The following is an 18,087-nucleotide window of genomic DNA, read 5'->3' on the forward strand; positions in this document are numbered from 1 at the left end:
ATGCTGCAGCGAATAAAAGCACACCTTGATGTTCAAAGATGTGCGGGTTAGGTTGATTGGCCAGGTTAAAAATTGCCCCTTAGAATCCTAAAATGCGTAGGTTAGAGGGATTAGCGGGTAAATATGTGGGGGTAGGGCCTGGGTGGGATTGTGGTCGGTGCAGACTCGATGGGCCGAATGGCCTCCTTCTGCACTGTAGGGTTTCTATGATTTCAGGACTGTCTCACAGTTGCTGTGCCTGGGCCTAGATGTCTCTGTACAAACATTCAATCATTTCACCACAGATGAACCGTGGCAACCGTGTGTACATCTACAAAATGCACTGCAGGAACTTACCTAGATTCCTTTGGCAACACCCTTCAAACCCATGACCACTACCATCTAGAAGGACAAGAGCAGCAAATACTTGGGACCACCACCACCTGAAGATTCCCCTCCAAATCACTCACCGTCCTGACTTGGAAATAAATTGTCGTTCTTTTGCTGTCACTGACTCACAATCCTGAACTCTCTCCCTAACAGCACTGTGGGTGTACCTACGACACATACACTGCAGCAGTTCAAGAAGGCAGCAATTCAAGAAGCCCACTGCGAGCTTCTCAAGGGCAATTAGGGATTGGCACTAAATGTTGGATTAGCCAGTAACTCCCACATCCTGTAAATGAATTTTTAAAAATCATGACTGGCCAAAGGGCTTCCGCTCCTTGACGATGAGCAACTGGTTGCTCATTATTATGCCACATCAGAGATTGGCGCAGAGCTACTTCAGGTCACTCATTGTATATATTGCCCATCATACCACATGGCTCTAGATGTTACATCTCTGCGATGCCATCTTGGTCACCTTGATGTGTGTGCCAGCATCTCAGGAACAAGGCTGCATCAGGTACCATGCAAGTAGACAGGAAGAGCTGTGGAACTTTACATTTCCCTTAAGTTTCTTATTTTGCATGAATACTGACAAACTGGCCCAGTCCTGAATACAGTAAGAGTTTTAACAACACCAGGTTAAAGTCCAACAGGTTTATTTGGTAGCAAATGCCATTAGCTTTCGGAGCGCTGCTGGGGCAGTGCTCCGAAAGCTAATGGCATTTGTTACCAAATAAACCTGTTGGACTTTAACCTGGTGTTGTTAAACCTCTTACTGTGTTTACCCCAGTCCAACGCCGGCATCTCCATATCACCAGTCCTGAATGACATGGCTGTTAGACTGGGTCCATGGAAATGTGAACCAACAAAAGGAAAGTCCTACCTGACCTTGTCCTCAACCCACGGATCAGATCTAAGCTTTGCAATCCTCCTACCTCCAGCCATGAATGGTGGTGGACAATTAAACAACTAACAGTAGGAGGAAGCTCCATAATATCTCCATCCTCATTGATGAGCCCAACACATCAATGCAAAAGACATTCGCAACAATCTTTAGCCAGAAGTGCCAAGTAAATGATCCAACTCTGCTTTCTCTGGAGGTCCCCAGCATCACACATGCCAGTCTCCAGCCAGTTTAATTCATTCGACATGATATGAAGAAATGGCTGAAGACACTTGATACAGGAAAGACTACGGGCCCTGACAGTATCCTGGCTGGAGTACTGAAGATTTGATCCTCCAGAACAACCCTAGCCAAGCTATTCCTGCACAGCTACAACACTAACATTTGTCTGGCAGTGTGGTAAATTGCTCAGGTACACTTTGTCCACAAAGGGCAGGACAAATCCAATTCGGCCAAATACTACCCAGTATGGCCTGTATATCATCAGCAAAGTGAAGGAAGGTGTCATCAGTGCTATCAACTGTTACTTACACAGCAATAACCTGCTCACTGATGCTAGTTTAGCCAGGGCCTCTTAGCTCCTGACCCCATTATAGCCATAATCCAAACATAAACAAAAGAGCTGAACTGAAAATTTGATGTGAAAATGCCCTTGATGTCAAGGCAACATTTGACCAAGGATGATATCAAGGAGTCCCAGTGAAATTGAAGTCCATGTGATTCAGGAGGAAAGCTCCATTGATCGGAGTCATACCTAGCACAAAGGAAGACTGTTGTGATTGTTGGACATCAACTATCACAGTCCCAGGACGTCACTGCAGGAGTTCATCCAGCTGGTGTCCTAGGCCCAACCATCTTCAGCTGCTTCATCAATGACTTTCTTCTGTTAAAAGATCAGATGTTAAGGATGTTTAGCACCATTCACATTGACTTAGATATTGAGGTAGATGCAGCAAGATCTGGACAACTTGTAGGTTTGGGCTGATGGGGCTGACAATAATCATCTCTCTTTGACATTCAAAGGCATTATCATGCTGAATCCCCCTCTGAACATTCTGAAAGTTGCCATTGACTGGAAACTGGACCATCCTATAAATACTGTAGCGACCAGAACAAATTCTGTGGTGAATGACTCCCCCCCTGATTCCCCAAAGCCTGTTCAGCATCTACCATGCAGAAGAGTGGAGCATGCAGAATAACTTCCTGCTGCCTGGTTGAGTGCAACTCGAACAATGCCAAAGCTCAAAGCAACCCTTTTGATTGGTACCCCACCCATCACCTTAAATATTCACTTCTTCCAACACTGACACAGTGGCAGCATTTTATAGTATCTACAAGATGCGCTGCAGAAACTTGCCAAGTCTCCTTCAGTAGCACTTTCTAAACCCACAACCTCTACCACCTAGAAGGACAAAGAAAGCAGATGCATGGAAACACCACCACCTGGAGGTTCCCCTCCAAGTCAAACACCATACTGTTCCTACACTGTTGCTGGGTCAAAGTCTTGCAACTCCCTCCCTGACAGCATTGTGGAGTACCTAAGTCACATGTCGGTACATCTTACATGTAGATACCAGGTTATTCATGAAGGTCCGCCTTCTCAACCTTGCTCCTTGCCTGAGGTGTAATTATCCTCACATTAAATCACCACCAGTCAGCTCTTCCCCTCAAAGGGAGAGCAGCCTGTGTTCATCTGGGACAATACATCACATAGACTGCAGTGGTCAAAGAAGCCGGCTTACCACCACCCTCTCAAGCCCAATTTAGAGATTGGCAATAAATGCTGGCTTTGTCAGCAACACTCCCATCCAAAGAATGAAAGCAGAGCGCCAATATACTCATCAGTCTGACTGGAATACAACTGGAGTAAAGGTTGTTCTCTATGTCCTACAAAATGGCAGGCTTAGTTAGCTTTGACCCAAATGAGTTTCCATAATAACACCTTTTATTTCAACAGTGTGAATACAGTTAAAGGAGATGTTGTTCAACGTGAGAACACATTCAGTTAGGCAGAGGAGAGTGATGGTTGATGGATATTGGTGAGGCCTCCATTCAGGGAAGAAATGGAGAGTATTTTAGACTATCCTGGTGGGGGGGTGGACATATTAGGCATCTTTGGTAGAAAGAAGGCTGACAGGGCCGCTGAACTATCAGTGTTAAATCCGTAATAGAGACTTCTTGTCTAGGCCATTGCATATCACATTTCATATACAGTAGACTGGTTATCATGCCTGAGGAAGGAATATTACTTTAATATATAGGGATCTGGTATGACATCAACTTACAGATACTTAATGGGCACAGCCCTCCCTGTATTAGCAGTGTTGCATCACCATCTTCATAATTAAATCCCTGTTTATTCATATTACATCCCTTAATGATACTTAATAACTCGACTTCTGTCTCTGTGTTGATCATCATAATTATATATAGCAAGTACACATCTAAATCGGTGTTACAATTAATAGAAGCTGCATAATCTCCATACACACTATTTCCACTTTTTCCAATGAATTATATTTACTCACCTCACCACTGTGTACCAGTGTTTGATCTCTCCAAGAAGAACTTAGACAAATAGCCCTGAGCCTCATTAGTATCAGTTTGTCTGATTTTGGTGAGGCTACAGCTATAGAAGGTGCACATTTCCGTACATTTATTTTTAATTCCAAGACGGCAAATGCAGTCTGCAACTCCCAAAACTTGTTCTAAAAAGGGCAAAGATGCAGTAGCAAGATTGTTATCCTATTTCTGAATCGAATGTAATTTCAATTTCAGCATTGAAAGACAGTAATACATTGAAAACCGCACACCATTTTAACGGATACATAAAAGTGGAAATCTCCCAGCATCTATCACTGCAAACTTTATTTTGCTGGCACACATTTACATTCCTTCCTGTTTGTTTTTTCATCATATTTTGAAGATGAATGGTTTCAGGTTTCATTGAGCCTTCATGCAGCTCGTCTAACTGAATCAAGCATGGAAAGTAGCAATAAAGACTGTGTTTGCATTGTATTACCTGAACAGTGTTCTGAGCTCTGAGCAGCATGGTGGCACAGTGGTTAGCACTGCTGCCTCACAACGCCAGCGACACAGGTTCAATTCCCGGCTTGGGTCAATGTCTGTGTGGAGTTTGAACATTCTCCCTGTGTCTGCGTGGGTTTCCTCCGGGTGCTCCGGTTTCCTTCCACACTCCAAAGATGTGCGGGTTTGGTGGATTGGCCATGCTAAATTGACCCTTAGTGTCAGGGGGACTAGCTAGGGTAAATGCACGGGATTATGGGAATAGGGCCTGGGTGGGATTGTGGTCAGTGCAGACTCAATGGGCTGAATGGCCTCCTTCTGCACTGTAGGATTCTATGAATGTAGTTTCCATATTCGGCATGGTGTGATGATGCACAAAAAAGTCAATTTCAAATTGGACATCTAAACCTGATAAAGAGGCATTAGGGCGGGTGTGATGAGGGGAGGGGAGGGATCACAATGAGGATGTTGTGAGACTTCTTACTATGTCATGGGTGTGTGTCCATCAGCTGATGCCAATACTTGCATGTGCCTACTCTCCGCCCCCACCACAGCTCCTTTCTGCCGCGCGGTGATGGTGAGATCCTAAATGAATATTTCTCATCAATATTTACTGTTGAGAAAAGCATGGATGTTAGGGAACTTGGGGAAATAAATAGTGATGTCTTGAGGAGTGTACATATTACAGAGAAGGAGGTGCTGGAAATCTTAAAGCGCATCAAGGTAGATAAATCCCCGGGACCTGATGAAGTGTATCCCAGAACATTGTGGGAGGCTAGGGAGGAAATTGCGGGTCCCCTAGCCGAGATATTTGAATCATCGATAGTCACGGGTGAGGTGCTTGAAGATTGGAGAGTGGCAAATGTTGTGCCTTTGTTTAAAAAGGGCTGCAGGTAAAAGCCTGGGAATTACAGGACAGTGAGCCTCACATCTGTGGTGGGTCAATTGTTGGAAGGTATTTTGAGAGACAGGATCTACAGGCATTTAGAGACGCAAGGACTGATTGGGGACAGTCAGCATTGCTTTGTGAGTGGAAAATCATGTCTCACAAATTTGATTGAGTTTTTTGAAGGGATAACCAAGAAAGTAGATGAGGGCAGTACAGTTGATGTTGTTTACATGGACTTTGGCAAGGCCTTTGACAAGGTACCGCATGGTAGGTTGTTGCATAAGGTTAAATTTCACGGGATCCAGGGTGAGGTATCTAAATGGATACAAAATTGGCTTCTGTCGTTGTAGAGAGTTGTTTTTCAAACTGGAGGCCTGTGACCAGCGGTGTGCCTCAGGGATCAGTGCTGGGTCCACTGTTATTTGTCATTTATATTAATGATTTGGATGAGAATATAGGAAGCATGGTTAGTAAGTTTGCAGATGACATCAAGATTGGTGGCATAGTGGACAGTGAAGAAAGTTATCTCCAATTGCAACGGGATCTTGATCAATTGGGCCAGTGGGTTGACGAATGGCAGATGGAGTTTAATTTAGACAAATGCGAGGTGATGCATTTTGGTAGATTGAACCAGGGCAGGACTTACTCAGTTAATGGTAGGACATTGGGGAGAGTTACAGAACAAAGAGATCTAGGGGTACATGTTCATAGCTCCTTGAAAGTGGAGTCACAGGTGGACAAAGTGGTGAAGAAGACATTCGGCATGCTTGGTTTCATCGGTCAGAACATTGAATACAGGAGTTGGGATGTCTTGTTGAAGTTGTACAAGACATTGGTAAGGTCACGCTTGGAATACTGTGTGCAATTCTGGTCACCCTATGATAGAAAGGATATTATTAAACTAGAAAGAGTGCAGAAAAGATTTACTAGGGACTTGATGGATTGAGTTATCAGGAGAGGCTGAATAGACTGGGACTTTTTTCTCTGGAGCCTCGGAGGCTGAGGGGTGATCTTATAGAGGTCTATAAAATAATGAGGGGCACAGATCAGCTAGATAGTCAATATGTTTTCCCAAAGGTAGGGAAGTCTAAAACTAGAAGGCATAGGTTTAAGGGGAGAGATACAAAACTGTCCAGAGGGGCAATTTTTTTCACTTAGAGGGTGTTGAGTGTCTGGAACAAGCTGCCAGAGGTAGTAGTAGAGGCGGGTACAATTTTCTCTTTTAAAAAGCATTTGGATAGTTACATGGGTACGATTGGTATAGAGGGATATGGGCTAAATGCGGGCAATTGGGATTAGCTTAGGGGTTTTAAAAAAGGAAGGGCGGCATGGACAAGTTCGGCAGAAGGGCCTGTTTCCATGTTGTAAACCTCTTTAACCTCTATGACTCTTTAACACCAGGTTAAAGTCCAACAAGTTTGTTTGGTAGCACGAGCTTTTGGAGCGCTGCTCCTTCATCAGGTGAGGAGCAGCACTCTGAAAGCTCGTGCTACCAAATAAACCTGTTGGACTTCAACCTGGTGTTGTGAGACTTCTTCCTGTTACCATCCCAGTCCAACGCCGGCATCTCCACATCACCCATGACATAAGCAGTGGGAGAAACCACACATGCGCCAGCCGACCAGTTCTGGTGTCTGATCAGTTGTTGCAGGTAGCACAGTGGTTAGCACTGCTGCTTCACAGCTCCAGGGTCCCGGGTTCGATTCCCGGCTCGGGTCACTGTCTGTGTGGAGTTTGCACATTCTCCTCGTGTCTGCGTGGGTTCCCTCCGAGTGCTCCGGTTTCCTCCCACAGTCCAAAGATGTGCGGGTTAGGTTGATTGGCCAGGTTAAAAATCGCCCCTTAGAGTCCTGGGATGCATGGATTAGCGGGTAAATTAGCGGGTAAAAAAAAAGGGATTAGCGGGTAGGGCCTGGGTGGGATTGTGGTCGGTGCAGACTCGATGGGCCGAATGGCCTCCTTCTGCACTGTAGGGTTTCTATGATTCTATGTATTATGTTGTATCAGTGTTGCAGGGTCAATTACGTCTGGTTGCAGATTTATCTGCTGAAGTTGTTAACTCATTCTGTTTTATTTTTCATGCTATTCCAGTTGAAAATGGCGAGCACTGTGACTTCTCCCTGTTACGTAACATGTTGATCAGGTAAAACCTTTCAGTGTTAGATAATGAACATTGCTGTTGATATATGACTGTTTAATCACAGTCCATGTGGTGTGTTTTATATGATCCTTTACATGACATAACGGGGGAAGAGTATATCAGGCCCCTCAAGCCTGTTCCACCATTCAGTATGATCCTGGCTGACCTTCCACCTCAACTCCACTTTCTTGCCCACTCCCCATATCCCTTGAATCTTGTGGGATCAGAAATTCCAACCTTCAATATACTCAGTGATAGAGAATCCACAACCCTCTGGAATAGAGAATTCCAGAGATTCATAATCCTTTGAATGTAGGAAGTTCTCATCTCAGTTCTAAACAATTGGGCCATTATCCTATGACTATGTCCCTGTGTTCTAGATTCCCCAACCAGTCCACCCTGTCAAGTGCCTTCAAAATCTTGTGTGTTTCAATGAGACCACTCCTCATTCCTCTAAAATGCAGAGACTATCGACCAGTTTGATTTTAACCTCAACTTCACATTCCTGCGTTCCCTTGATAACCTTTCACCCATTGCTTATCAGGAATCTATTGTTGTCTGTGAACGAACTATTCTATAGACCAGTTTATCTCACATTTACTCAAGTGCTTTTACTTTATGAGACAGACAAAAGACTGTGGTTCAAACTTAGCTTATTAAAAACACTCACAGATAAGGAAACAATTCTTAAAAAGTTAACTTTCTCCGAACTAGGCTAGTTGCCTGAGTAATAGATACTACCAGGTCTGGTGAAATCAATTGGGCTGTTGGATTCAGTTCACTGACCTCATGGCGACAGATGAACTCGGGGTCCTCTTAGCACGAAGGTGGGTCTCGCACACCCTCTTGCGTCGTCCCAGGTCACAGTCAATTTTGTGGCGTCTTCACTAGAGTTTATCTTGAAAATGGCTATTTTTAATTCCCCCTCCCTTCTTCGAAGGTTCTCTGGCTTTCAGCTCATGAGATGACAAGGCAAGGGGGTGTCACAACATTCAATGAGTTTAGGCCAGGTCATCCTAGTTGAACGCATCCTCTTTCAGGATATGGTTGAAATCAGGGAATCTGACTGAAACTAGGGAATACACAAATATAACATCTTCTGGCTGATGGGCTTTGGACCATAATGGCTCTTTCACTGTAAAGTTTGAGCACCTCCATTCAATATGTAAGAGGTCTGGGTTCTGGTTTTGGATCATAATGACTTCCCCATTAAAGTTAATTACCTCTGTTTGATATGTGAGATAGTTGCAGTATGTGTCCCTGTTGGCTTTTGACCTGTGGTAACCCCCGTAGAAATGCAGCTTTAGCTGTACTAATTTAAAGTGATGATGTGGAGATGCCTGCGGTGGACTGGGATAAGCACAGTAAGAAGTCTCACAACACCAGGTTGAAGTCCAACAAGTTTATTTGGCAGCACAGGCTTTCGGAGTCTCAGGCTCCTTCTTCAGGTGAGTGAGGAGTTGTGTTCACAAACGGCATGTACAGACCCTTCCAGTCGGGGAACACTTCAGTCACGGGCATTCAGCCTCTGATCTTCGGGTAAGCGTTCTCCAAGGCAGCCTTCACGACACACGACAACGCAGAATCGCTGAGCAGATTCAGGTCTTCAGGTCAGGTCTTCAAAGTTTCGGTAGGGGAACATGTGGCAAATAGTGACCACAATTCTGTTAGCTTTAGGATAGTGATGGAAAAGGATGAGTGGTGTCCCAAGGGTAAGGTGTTGGATTGGGGGAAGGCTAACTTTAGTGGGATTAGGCAGAAATTGGCAGCTCTGGATTGGGAGAGGCTGTTTGAGGGTAAATCCACATCTGGCAAGTGGGAGTCTTTTAAGGAACAGTTGTTAGGGCTACAGGACAGGCATGTGTCTGTTAAAAAGAAGGATAGGAAGGGTAGGATTCGAGAACCGTGGATAACCAGGGAAATTGAGGGACTGGTCAAAAAGAAAAGAGAGGCGTATGGTAGGTCCAGGCAGCTAAAAACGAGGGAGCTCTGGAGGAGTACAAAGAAAGTAGGAAAGAGCTCAAACGGGGAATTAGAAGAGCAAAAAGGGGTCACGAAATGTTCTTGGCAGACAGGATTAAGGAGAATCCCAAGGCATTTTATTCATACGTTAGGAACAAAAGGGTTGTCAGGGAAAAAATCGGACCTCTCAGGGACAAAAGTGGGGACTTATGCTTGGAGCCCAAAGAAGTAGGGGAGATCCTAAATGAATACTTTGCGTCGGTATTCACAAAGGAGAGGGATGTGTTGACTGGGAGTGTCTCGGAGGGGAGTGTTGAACCGTTGAAGAAAATCTCCATTACAAAGGAGGAAGTGTTAGGTTTGTTAGAGAATTTAAAGACTGACAAATCCCCAGGGCCTGATGGAATCTATCCAAGGCTGCTCAGGGAGACGAGAGATGAAATCGCTGGGCCTCTGACGCAAATCTTTGTCTCGTCACTGGACGCAGGTGAGGTTCCAGAGGATTGGAGGATAGCTAATGTGGTCCCGTTATTTAAGAAGGGTAGGAAGGATAACCTGGGTAATTATAAGCCGGTGAGCTTGACGTCCGTGGTGGGGAAGTTGTTGGAGAAGATTCTTAGAGATAGGATGTATGCGCATTTAGAAAGGAATAAACTCATTGACGATAGTCAGCATGGTTTTGTGAGGGAGGTCATGCCTCACTAACCTGGTGGAGTTTTTTGAAGAAGTGACCAAAATGGTTGACGAGGGAAGGGCCGTGGATGTCGTCTATATGGACTTTAGTAAAGCGTTTGACAAAGTCCCTCATGGTAGGCTGGTGAAAAGGTTGGAGCTCTTGGGATAAAGGGGGAGGTGGCTAGATGGGTGGAGAACTGGCTTGGTCACAGAAGACAGAGGGTGGTAGTGGAAGGGTCTTTTTCCGGCTGGAGGCCTGTGACTAGTGGTGTACCGCAGGGCTCTGTATTAGGACCTCTGCTGTTTGTGATTTATATAAATGATCTGGAAGAAGGTGTAACTGGGGTGATCAGTAAGTTTGCGGACGACACAAAATTGGCAGGACTTGCAGATAGTGAGGAGCATTGTCAGAAGCTACAGAAGGATATAGATAGGCTGGAAATTTGGACAAAGAAATGGCAGATGGAGTTCAATCCTGATAAATGCGAAGTGATGCATTTTGGTAGAAATAATGTAGGGAGGAGCTATATGATAAATGGCAGAACCATAAAGGGTGTAGATACGCAGAGGGACCTGGGTGTGCAAGTCCACAGATCCTTGAAAGAGACGTCACAGGTGGAGAAGGTGGTGAAGAAGGCATATGGCATGCTTGCCTTTATAGGACGGGGCATAGAGTATAAAAGTTGGGGTCTGATGTTGCAGATGTATAGAACGTTGGTTCGGCCGCATCTGGAATACTGCGTCCAGTTCTGGTCGCCACACTACCAGAAGGACGTGGAGGCTTTGGAGAGAGTACAGAGGAGGTTTACCAGGATGTTACCTGGTATGGAGGGGCTTAGTTATGAGGAGAGATTGGGTAAACTGGGGTTGTTCTCCCTGGAAAGGCGGAGGATGAGGGGAGACTTAATAGAGGTGTATAAAATTATGAAAGGCATGGATAGGGTGAACGGTGGGAAGCTTTTCCCCAGGTCGGTGGTGACGTTCACGAGGGGTCATAGGTTCAAGGTGAAGGGGGGGAGGTTTAACACGGATATCAGACGGACATATTTTACACAGAGGGTGGTGGGGGCCTGGAATGCGCTGCCAGGCAAGGTGGTGGAGGCGGACACACTGGGAACGTTTAAGACTTATCTAGACAGCCATATGAACGGAGTGGGAATGGAGGGATACAAAAGAATGGTCTAGTTTGGACCAGGGAGCGGCGCGGGCTTGGAGGGCCGAAGGGCCTGTTCCTGTGCTGTTTTGTTCTTTGAAACTGATAGCCAAGTTTCGCACACATGAGGACGGCCTAAACTGGGATCTTGGGTTCATCTCACACTATCTGTAACCCCCACGACTTGCCTGGGCTTGCAAAATCTCATTAACTGTCCTGGCTGGAGACAATACACATCTCTTTAACCTGTGCTTGGCCCTCTCTCCACTCACATTGTCTGTACCTATAAGAGTTGATTACCTGTAAAGACTTGCATTCCAACCATTATTTTGTAAATTGAGTTTTGTGTCTGTATATGCCCTGTTTGTGAACACAACTCCTCACTCACCTGAAGAAGAAACCTGAGACTCCGAAAGCTTGTGCTGCCAATTAAACCTGTTGGACTTTAACCTGGTGTTAAAAGACTTCTTACTGAATTTAAAGTGGCCAATTTTATGTTGGGCCTTATTGCTCAAGCTGTTGTCCATTTGACCACACTATCTGCCTCTCTCTTAAAGATACACAAGGATACTCTGCCTTTTGAGGAAGAGAATTTCAAAGACTCGCTGTCCTTTAAGAGAAAATGTTTTTCCTTATCTCTGTCCTAAATGGGCAATCCCTTAATTTTAAACAATGACCCCAAGTTCGAGATTCTCCCACATGAGGAAATAGCCTCTTCACATCCACCCTGTCAAGACCCCTCAGGATCTTATATTTTTCAATCAAATTACTTTTCTAAACTCCAGTAGCTACAAGCCCAGTCTGTCTAGCCTTTCCTCATAAGAGAACCATCCATTCCTGTTATTAATCTAGTAAATCTCTGAACTGCTAATGCATTTACATCTTTCCTTAAATAAGGAGACCAATACATTTGATTTGATTTGATTTATTATTGTCACATGTATTAACATCCAGTGTAAAGTATTGTTTCTTGCGTACTATACAGACAAAACATATCGTTCATAGAGAAGGAAACGAGAGAGTGCAGAATGTAGTGTTACAGTCATAGCTAGGGTGCAGAGAAAGATCAACTTAATGCAAACCAAGTCCATTCAAAAGTCTGACAGCAGCAGGAAAGAAGCTGTTCTTGAGTTGGTTGGTACGTGACCTCAGACTTTTGTATCTTTGATGAAATAGAGAATGCCTGGGGTGCGTGGGGTCCTTAATTATGCTGGCTGCTTTGCCGAGGCAGCGGGAAGTATAGACAGAGTCAATGGATGGGAGGCTGGTTTGCGTGATGGATTGGGCTACATTCACGACCTTTTGTAGTTCCTTGCGGTCTTGGGCAGAGCAGGAGCCATACCAAACTATGATACAACCAGAAAGAATCCTTTCTGTGGTGCATCTGTAAAAGTTGATGAGAGTCGTAGCTGACATGTCAAATTACTCTGAGAAAGTAGAGGCGTTGGTGGGCTTTCTTAACTATAGTGTCGGCATGGGGGGGAACCACAGCAGCTTGTTGGTGATCTGGACACCTAAAAACTTGAAGCTGTCGAACCCTTTCTACTTAGTCCCCATTGATGTAGACAGGGACATATTCTCCTTTACGCTTCCTGAAGTCGATGACAATCGTTTTGTTGACATTGAGGGAGAGATTATTGTCGCCGCACCAGTTCATCAGATTCTCTCTCATTCCTGTACTCTGTCTCGTCATTGTTTGAGATCCGACCCACTATGGTGGTGTCATCAGCAAACTTGAAAATCGAATCGGAGGGGAATTTGGCCGCACAGTCATAGGTGTATAAGGAGTATAGTAGAGGGCTGAGAACACTGCCTTGTGGGGCACCGGTGTTGAGGATGATTGTGTTTATCCTGGTGTTGCTGCCTATCCTTACTGATTGTGGTCTGTCCTACCTTCTCCACCTGCGTTGCCACTTTCAGTGACCTGTGTACCTGTACACCCAGATCCCTCTGCCTATCAATACTCTTAAGAGTTCTGCCATTTATTGTATATTTCGTATCTGTATTCGATCTTCCAAAATGCATTATCTCACATTTGACCAGATTAAACTTTATCGGCCATCTCTCCGCCCAAATCTCCAACCAATCTATGTCCTGTCGTATCCTCTGATGGTCCTCATCGCTATCTGCAAATCCACCAATCTTTGTGTCATCCGCAAACTTACTAATCAAACCAGTTACATTTTCCTCCAAATCATTGATATATATTTATATATATCAAACAGCAAAGATCCCAGCACTGATCCCCGAGGAACGCCACTTGTCACAGCCCTCCATTCAGAAACACACTCTTCCGCTGCTAACCTTTGTCTTCTATGACCGAGCCAGTTCTGTATCCACCTTGCCAGCTCACCTCTGATCCCAAGCGACTTCACCTTCTGCACCAGTCTGCCATGAGGGACCTTGTCAAAGGCCTTACTGAAGTCCATGTAGACAACATCCACTGCCCTACCCTTATCTATCATCTTCGTCACTTCCTCGAAAAACTCAACAAAGTTAGTGAGGCACGACTTCCCCTTCACAAACCAATTTGCTAATATGTCCACTTATTTCCAAGTGGGAGTAAATTGTGTCTCAAAAAATCCTCTCCGATAATTTCCCTACCACTGAGTCAGGCTCAGATGTGAGGGTTAAGTTGATTGGCCATGCTAAATTGACCCTAGTGTCAGGGGGATTAGCAGGGTAAATATGTGGGGTTACGGGAATAGGACCTGGGACAGATTGTCGTCGGTGCAGACTCGATGGGCCAAATGGCGGCCTCCCATTTCTAATTTCTATGTTTCTAATAGGGTAGTCATGATGTGGAGATGCCGGCATTGGACTGGGGTGAACGCAGTAAGAAGTCTCACAACACCAGGTTTAAAGTCAACAGGTTTATTTGGTAGCAAAAACCACTAGCTTTCGGAGCGCTGCTCCTTCAACCACCGGAGTCAGCGGAGCGCTGACTTATCTGACGAAGGAGCAGCGCTCCGAAAGCTAGTGGCTTTTGCTACCAAATAAACCTGTTGGACTTTAACCTGGTGTTGTGAGACTTCTTACTCTAATAGGGTACCAGCACAGATCCCTGTGGTACGCCACTGGACACTGGCTTCCAGTCACTAAAGCCGCCTTCTGTCATCATCCTCAGCCTCCTACAACTGAACCAATTTTGAATTCACTTGATCATATTATCCTTTTTCCCATGTGTATTTGCTTTCTTTAGAAGTCTCCCATTGGGACCTTGTCAAAGGCTTTGCTGAAATTCATATGAACTGCATAAACTGTACTATAAATAAGACCAGAAGATATAGGAGCAGAATTGGGCCATTTGGCCCATCGAGCCTGCCATTCAATCATGGCTGATAGGTTTCTCAACCCCATTCTCCTGCCTTTTCCTTGTAACGTTTGACCTCCTTACCAATCAATAACCTATCTATCTCTGTCTTAAATATACTCAATGACCTGTCCTCCACAGCCTTCTATGGCAATGAATTCCAGAGATTTCCACCCTCCAGCTGAAGAAATTTCTCCTCATCTCGGTTCTAAATGGCAATTTAGTCCGAACAAATGCGAGGTGATGCATTTTGGTAGATCCAATTCAGGTGGGAGCTATAAAATAAGTGGCAGAACTATCAGGAGCCTCGACACAGAGAGATCTGGGAGTACAGGTCCACAGATCATTAAAAGTGGCAGCACAGATGGAAAAGGTGGTGAAGAAAGCATACGGCATGCTTGCCTTCATCAGACAGGGCATCGAGTATAAAAGTTGGCAAATTATGTTAGTTATATAAAACGTTGGTTAGGCCACATTTGGAATACTGTATCCAATTCTGGTCACCACATTAGCAGAAGGGTGTGGAGGCTTTGGAGAGAGTACAGAAAAGGTTTACCAGGATATTGCCTGGTACGGAGGTTATTAGCTATGAGGAGAGATTGAATAATCTAGGATTGGTCTCCCTGGAAAGACGGATGCTGAGGGGTGACCTGTTGGAAGTTTATAAAATTATGAGGGGTATAGATAGGGTGAACAGTTGGAAGCTTTTTTCCAGGGCAGAAATGACAATTATAAGGGGGCACAAGTTCATGGTAAGGGGAGAAAGGTTCAGTGGAGATGTGCGGGGGTATTTTTTTACACAGAGGGTGGTGGTGGCCTGGGATCCGCTGCCAAGTGAGGTGGTTGAGGCAGATACGTTAGCGACATTTAAGACTTATCTGGATAGACGCATGAACATACGGGGAATAGAGGGATACAGGCAGTTGGTCTAGATAGGACAACGTGATCGGCACAGACTTGGAGGGCCGAAGGGCCTGTTCCTGTGCTGTATTGTTCTTTGTTCTAAAAGGTCATCGTTTTATTGTGAGGTTGTGCACTCGGATCCTAGTCTCACCTACTAATGGAAACATCTTCCCCATGTCCACTCTATCCAAGCCTTTCAGTACTCTGTAAGTTTCAATGAGATCCCTCTCCCCCCCCCACCACCCCGCCGCATCCTTCTAAACTCCATTCAGTACAGTCCTCATACGTCAAGCTTTCCATTCATTAGATCATTCTCGTGAACCCTGTCTGGATCCCCTCCAGGACTACCATATCCTTCCTTAGATACAGAGCCCAAAATTCCTCAGAATACTACGGTCATCTACACACCTGGTCATCTCCTTAAAAAAATTCAAATTTGTTAGGCATGACCTTCCTCTGACGAAGCCATGCTGACTATCCCTGATCAAATCTTGCCTCTCCAAGTGAAGATAAATGCTCTCCTTCAGAATTTTCTCCAATAATTTCCCGACCACTGACGTGAGACTCACTGGGCTGTAGTTCACTGATCTATCTCTACAACCCTTCTTAAATAGCAGAACCACATTCCTCTTGCACCTCCTACGTGGTCAGAGAGGAATTAAGCATTTGGGCCAGAGCCTCTGCAATCTCCTCCCTTGCCTCCCACAGCAGCTTGGGACACAATTGGGGAGGTGATGGTCTAGTGGTATTATCACTCGACTATTAATCCAGAAACCCAGACAATGTTCTGGGACCCGGGTTCGAATCCTGCCACCGCAGGTGGTGGAATTTGAATTCAATAAAAAATATCTGGAATTAAGAGTCTACTGATAGCATGAAACCATTGTCGATTGTCAAAAAAACCCACCTGGGTTGATGATGAGATGTCAAGAATGTGTTGTGTTTCTGGGTTGATGATGAGTGAAGAATGTGCTGTGTTTCTGGGTTGATGATGAGTAGAGAATGTGCTGTGTTTCTGGGTTGATGATGATGAGTAGAGAATGTGCTGTGTTTCTGGGCTGATGATGATGAGTAGAGAATGTGCTGTGTTTCTGGGTTGTTGATGATGAGTAGAGAATGTGCTGTGTTTCTGGGTTGATGATGATGAATAGAGAATGTGCTGTGTTTCTGGGTTGATGATAAGTGGAGAATGTGCTGTGTTTCTGGGCTGATGATGATGAGTGGAGTACGTGCTGTGTTTTTGAGTTGATGATGCGTGGAGAATGTGTCGTGTTTCTGGGTTGTTGATGATGAGTGGAGAAAGTGCTGTGTTTTTGAGTTGATGATGCGTGGAGAATGTGCTGTGTTTCTTGGTTGTTGATGAGTGGAGAATGTGCTGTGTACTTGGGTTGATGATGAGTGGAGAATATGTTGTGTTTCTGGGTTGCTTACGATGAGTAGAAAATGTACTGTGTTTCTGGATTGATGATGAGTGGAGAATATTTTTTGTGCCTTCGTCGATAAGTGGAGAATGTGCTATGTTCCTGGGTTGATGATGATGAGTGCAGAATGTGCTGTGTTTCTCGGTCGGTGATGTGTGTAGAATGTACTATTTTTCTGGGTTGTTGATGATGAGTGGAGAATGTGCTGTGTTTCTGGGTTATTGATGATGAGTGCAGAATATGCTGTGTTTCTGGGTTGATGGTGATGAGTGGAGAATGTGCTGTGTTTCTGAGGTGATGATCATGGGTGGAGAATGTGCTGTGTTTCATGGTTCTTGAGTGGAAAATGTGCTGTGTTCCTGGGCTGCTGATGAGTGGAGAATGTGCTGTGATTCTGGGTTGTTGATGACGAGTGCAGAATGTGCTATGTTCCTGGGCTGATGATGATGAGTGGAGAATGTGCTGTGATTCTGGGTTGTTGATGACGAGTGGATAATGTGCTGTGTTTCTGGGTTGATTAGTTGGGAATGTGCTGTGTTTCTGGGTTGTTGATGACGAGTGGATAATGTGCTGTGTTTCTGGGTTGATGATTAGTTGGGAATGTGCTGTGTTTCTGGGTTGTTGATGACGAGTGGAGAAAGTGCGATGTTTCTGGGTTGACGAGTTGAGAATGTGTTGTGTTTCTGGGTTGATGATGATGAATGCAGAATGTGCTGTGTTTTGGTTGATGATGAGCGGGGAATGTGCTGTGTTTGGGTTGATGATGAGCGGGGAATGTGCTGTGTTTCTGTGTTGATGATGATGAGTGGAGAATATGCAGTGTTTCTGGGTTGATGATGAGTGGAGAATGTGCTGTGCTTCTGGGTTGATGATGAGTGGAGAATGTGCTGCGTTTCTGGGTTGATGATGAGTTGGGACTGTGTTGTGTTTCTGGGTTGTTGATGACAAGTGAAGAATGTGCTGTGTTTCTGGGTTGATGATGAGTTGAGAATGTGTTGTGTTTCTGGGTTGATGATGATAAGTGGAGAACGTGCTGTGTTTCTGGGATTTTGATGGTGAGTGGAGAATGTGCTGTGTTCCTGGGTTGATGATGAATGCAGAATGTGCTGTGTTTGGGTTGATGATGAGCAGGGAATGTGCTGTGTTTCTGTGTTGATGATGCTGAGTGGAGAATATGCAGTGTTTCTGGGTTGATGATGAGTGGAGAATGTGATGTATTTCTGGGTTGATGAGGATGAGTGGAGAATGTGCTGTGTTTCTTGATTTTTTTATGATAAGTGGAGAATGTGCTGTTTCTGGATTGATGATGATGAGTGGGGAATGTGCTGTGC

General features: G+C 44.9%; 1 protein-coding gene across 1 annotated transcript in view; it reads left to right on the plus strand.

Moving 5' to 3' along the window:
* LOC144492774 (septin-7-like) overlaps positions 1 to 18,087 on the plus strand; it is a 121,699-nt gene that overhangs the window by 87,146 nt on the left and 16,466 nt on the right. Inside the window, exon 9 of the mRNA XM_078211192.1 lies at positions 7,281 to 7,332. Coding sequence (XP_078067318.1) covers positions 7,281 to 7,332 — 52 coding nt within the window. The remainder of the gene's footprint in view (positions 1 to 7,280; positions 7,333 to 18,087) is intronic.

This window comes from Mustelus asterias, chromosome 4 (genome assembly GCF_964213995.1).
Source record: "Mustelus asterias chromosome 4, sMusAst1.hap1.1, whole genome shotgun sequence".
Taxonomy (NCBI): Eukaryota; Metazoa; Chordata; class Chondrichthyes; order Carcharhiniformes; family Triakidae; genus Mustelus; species Mustelus asterias.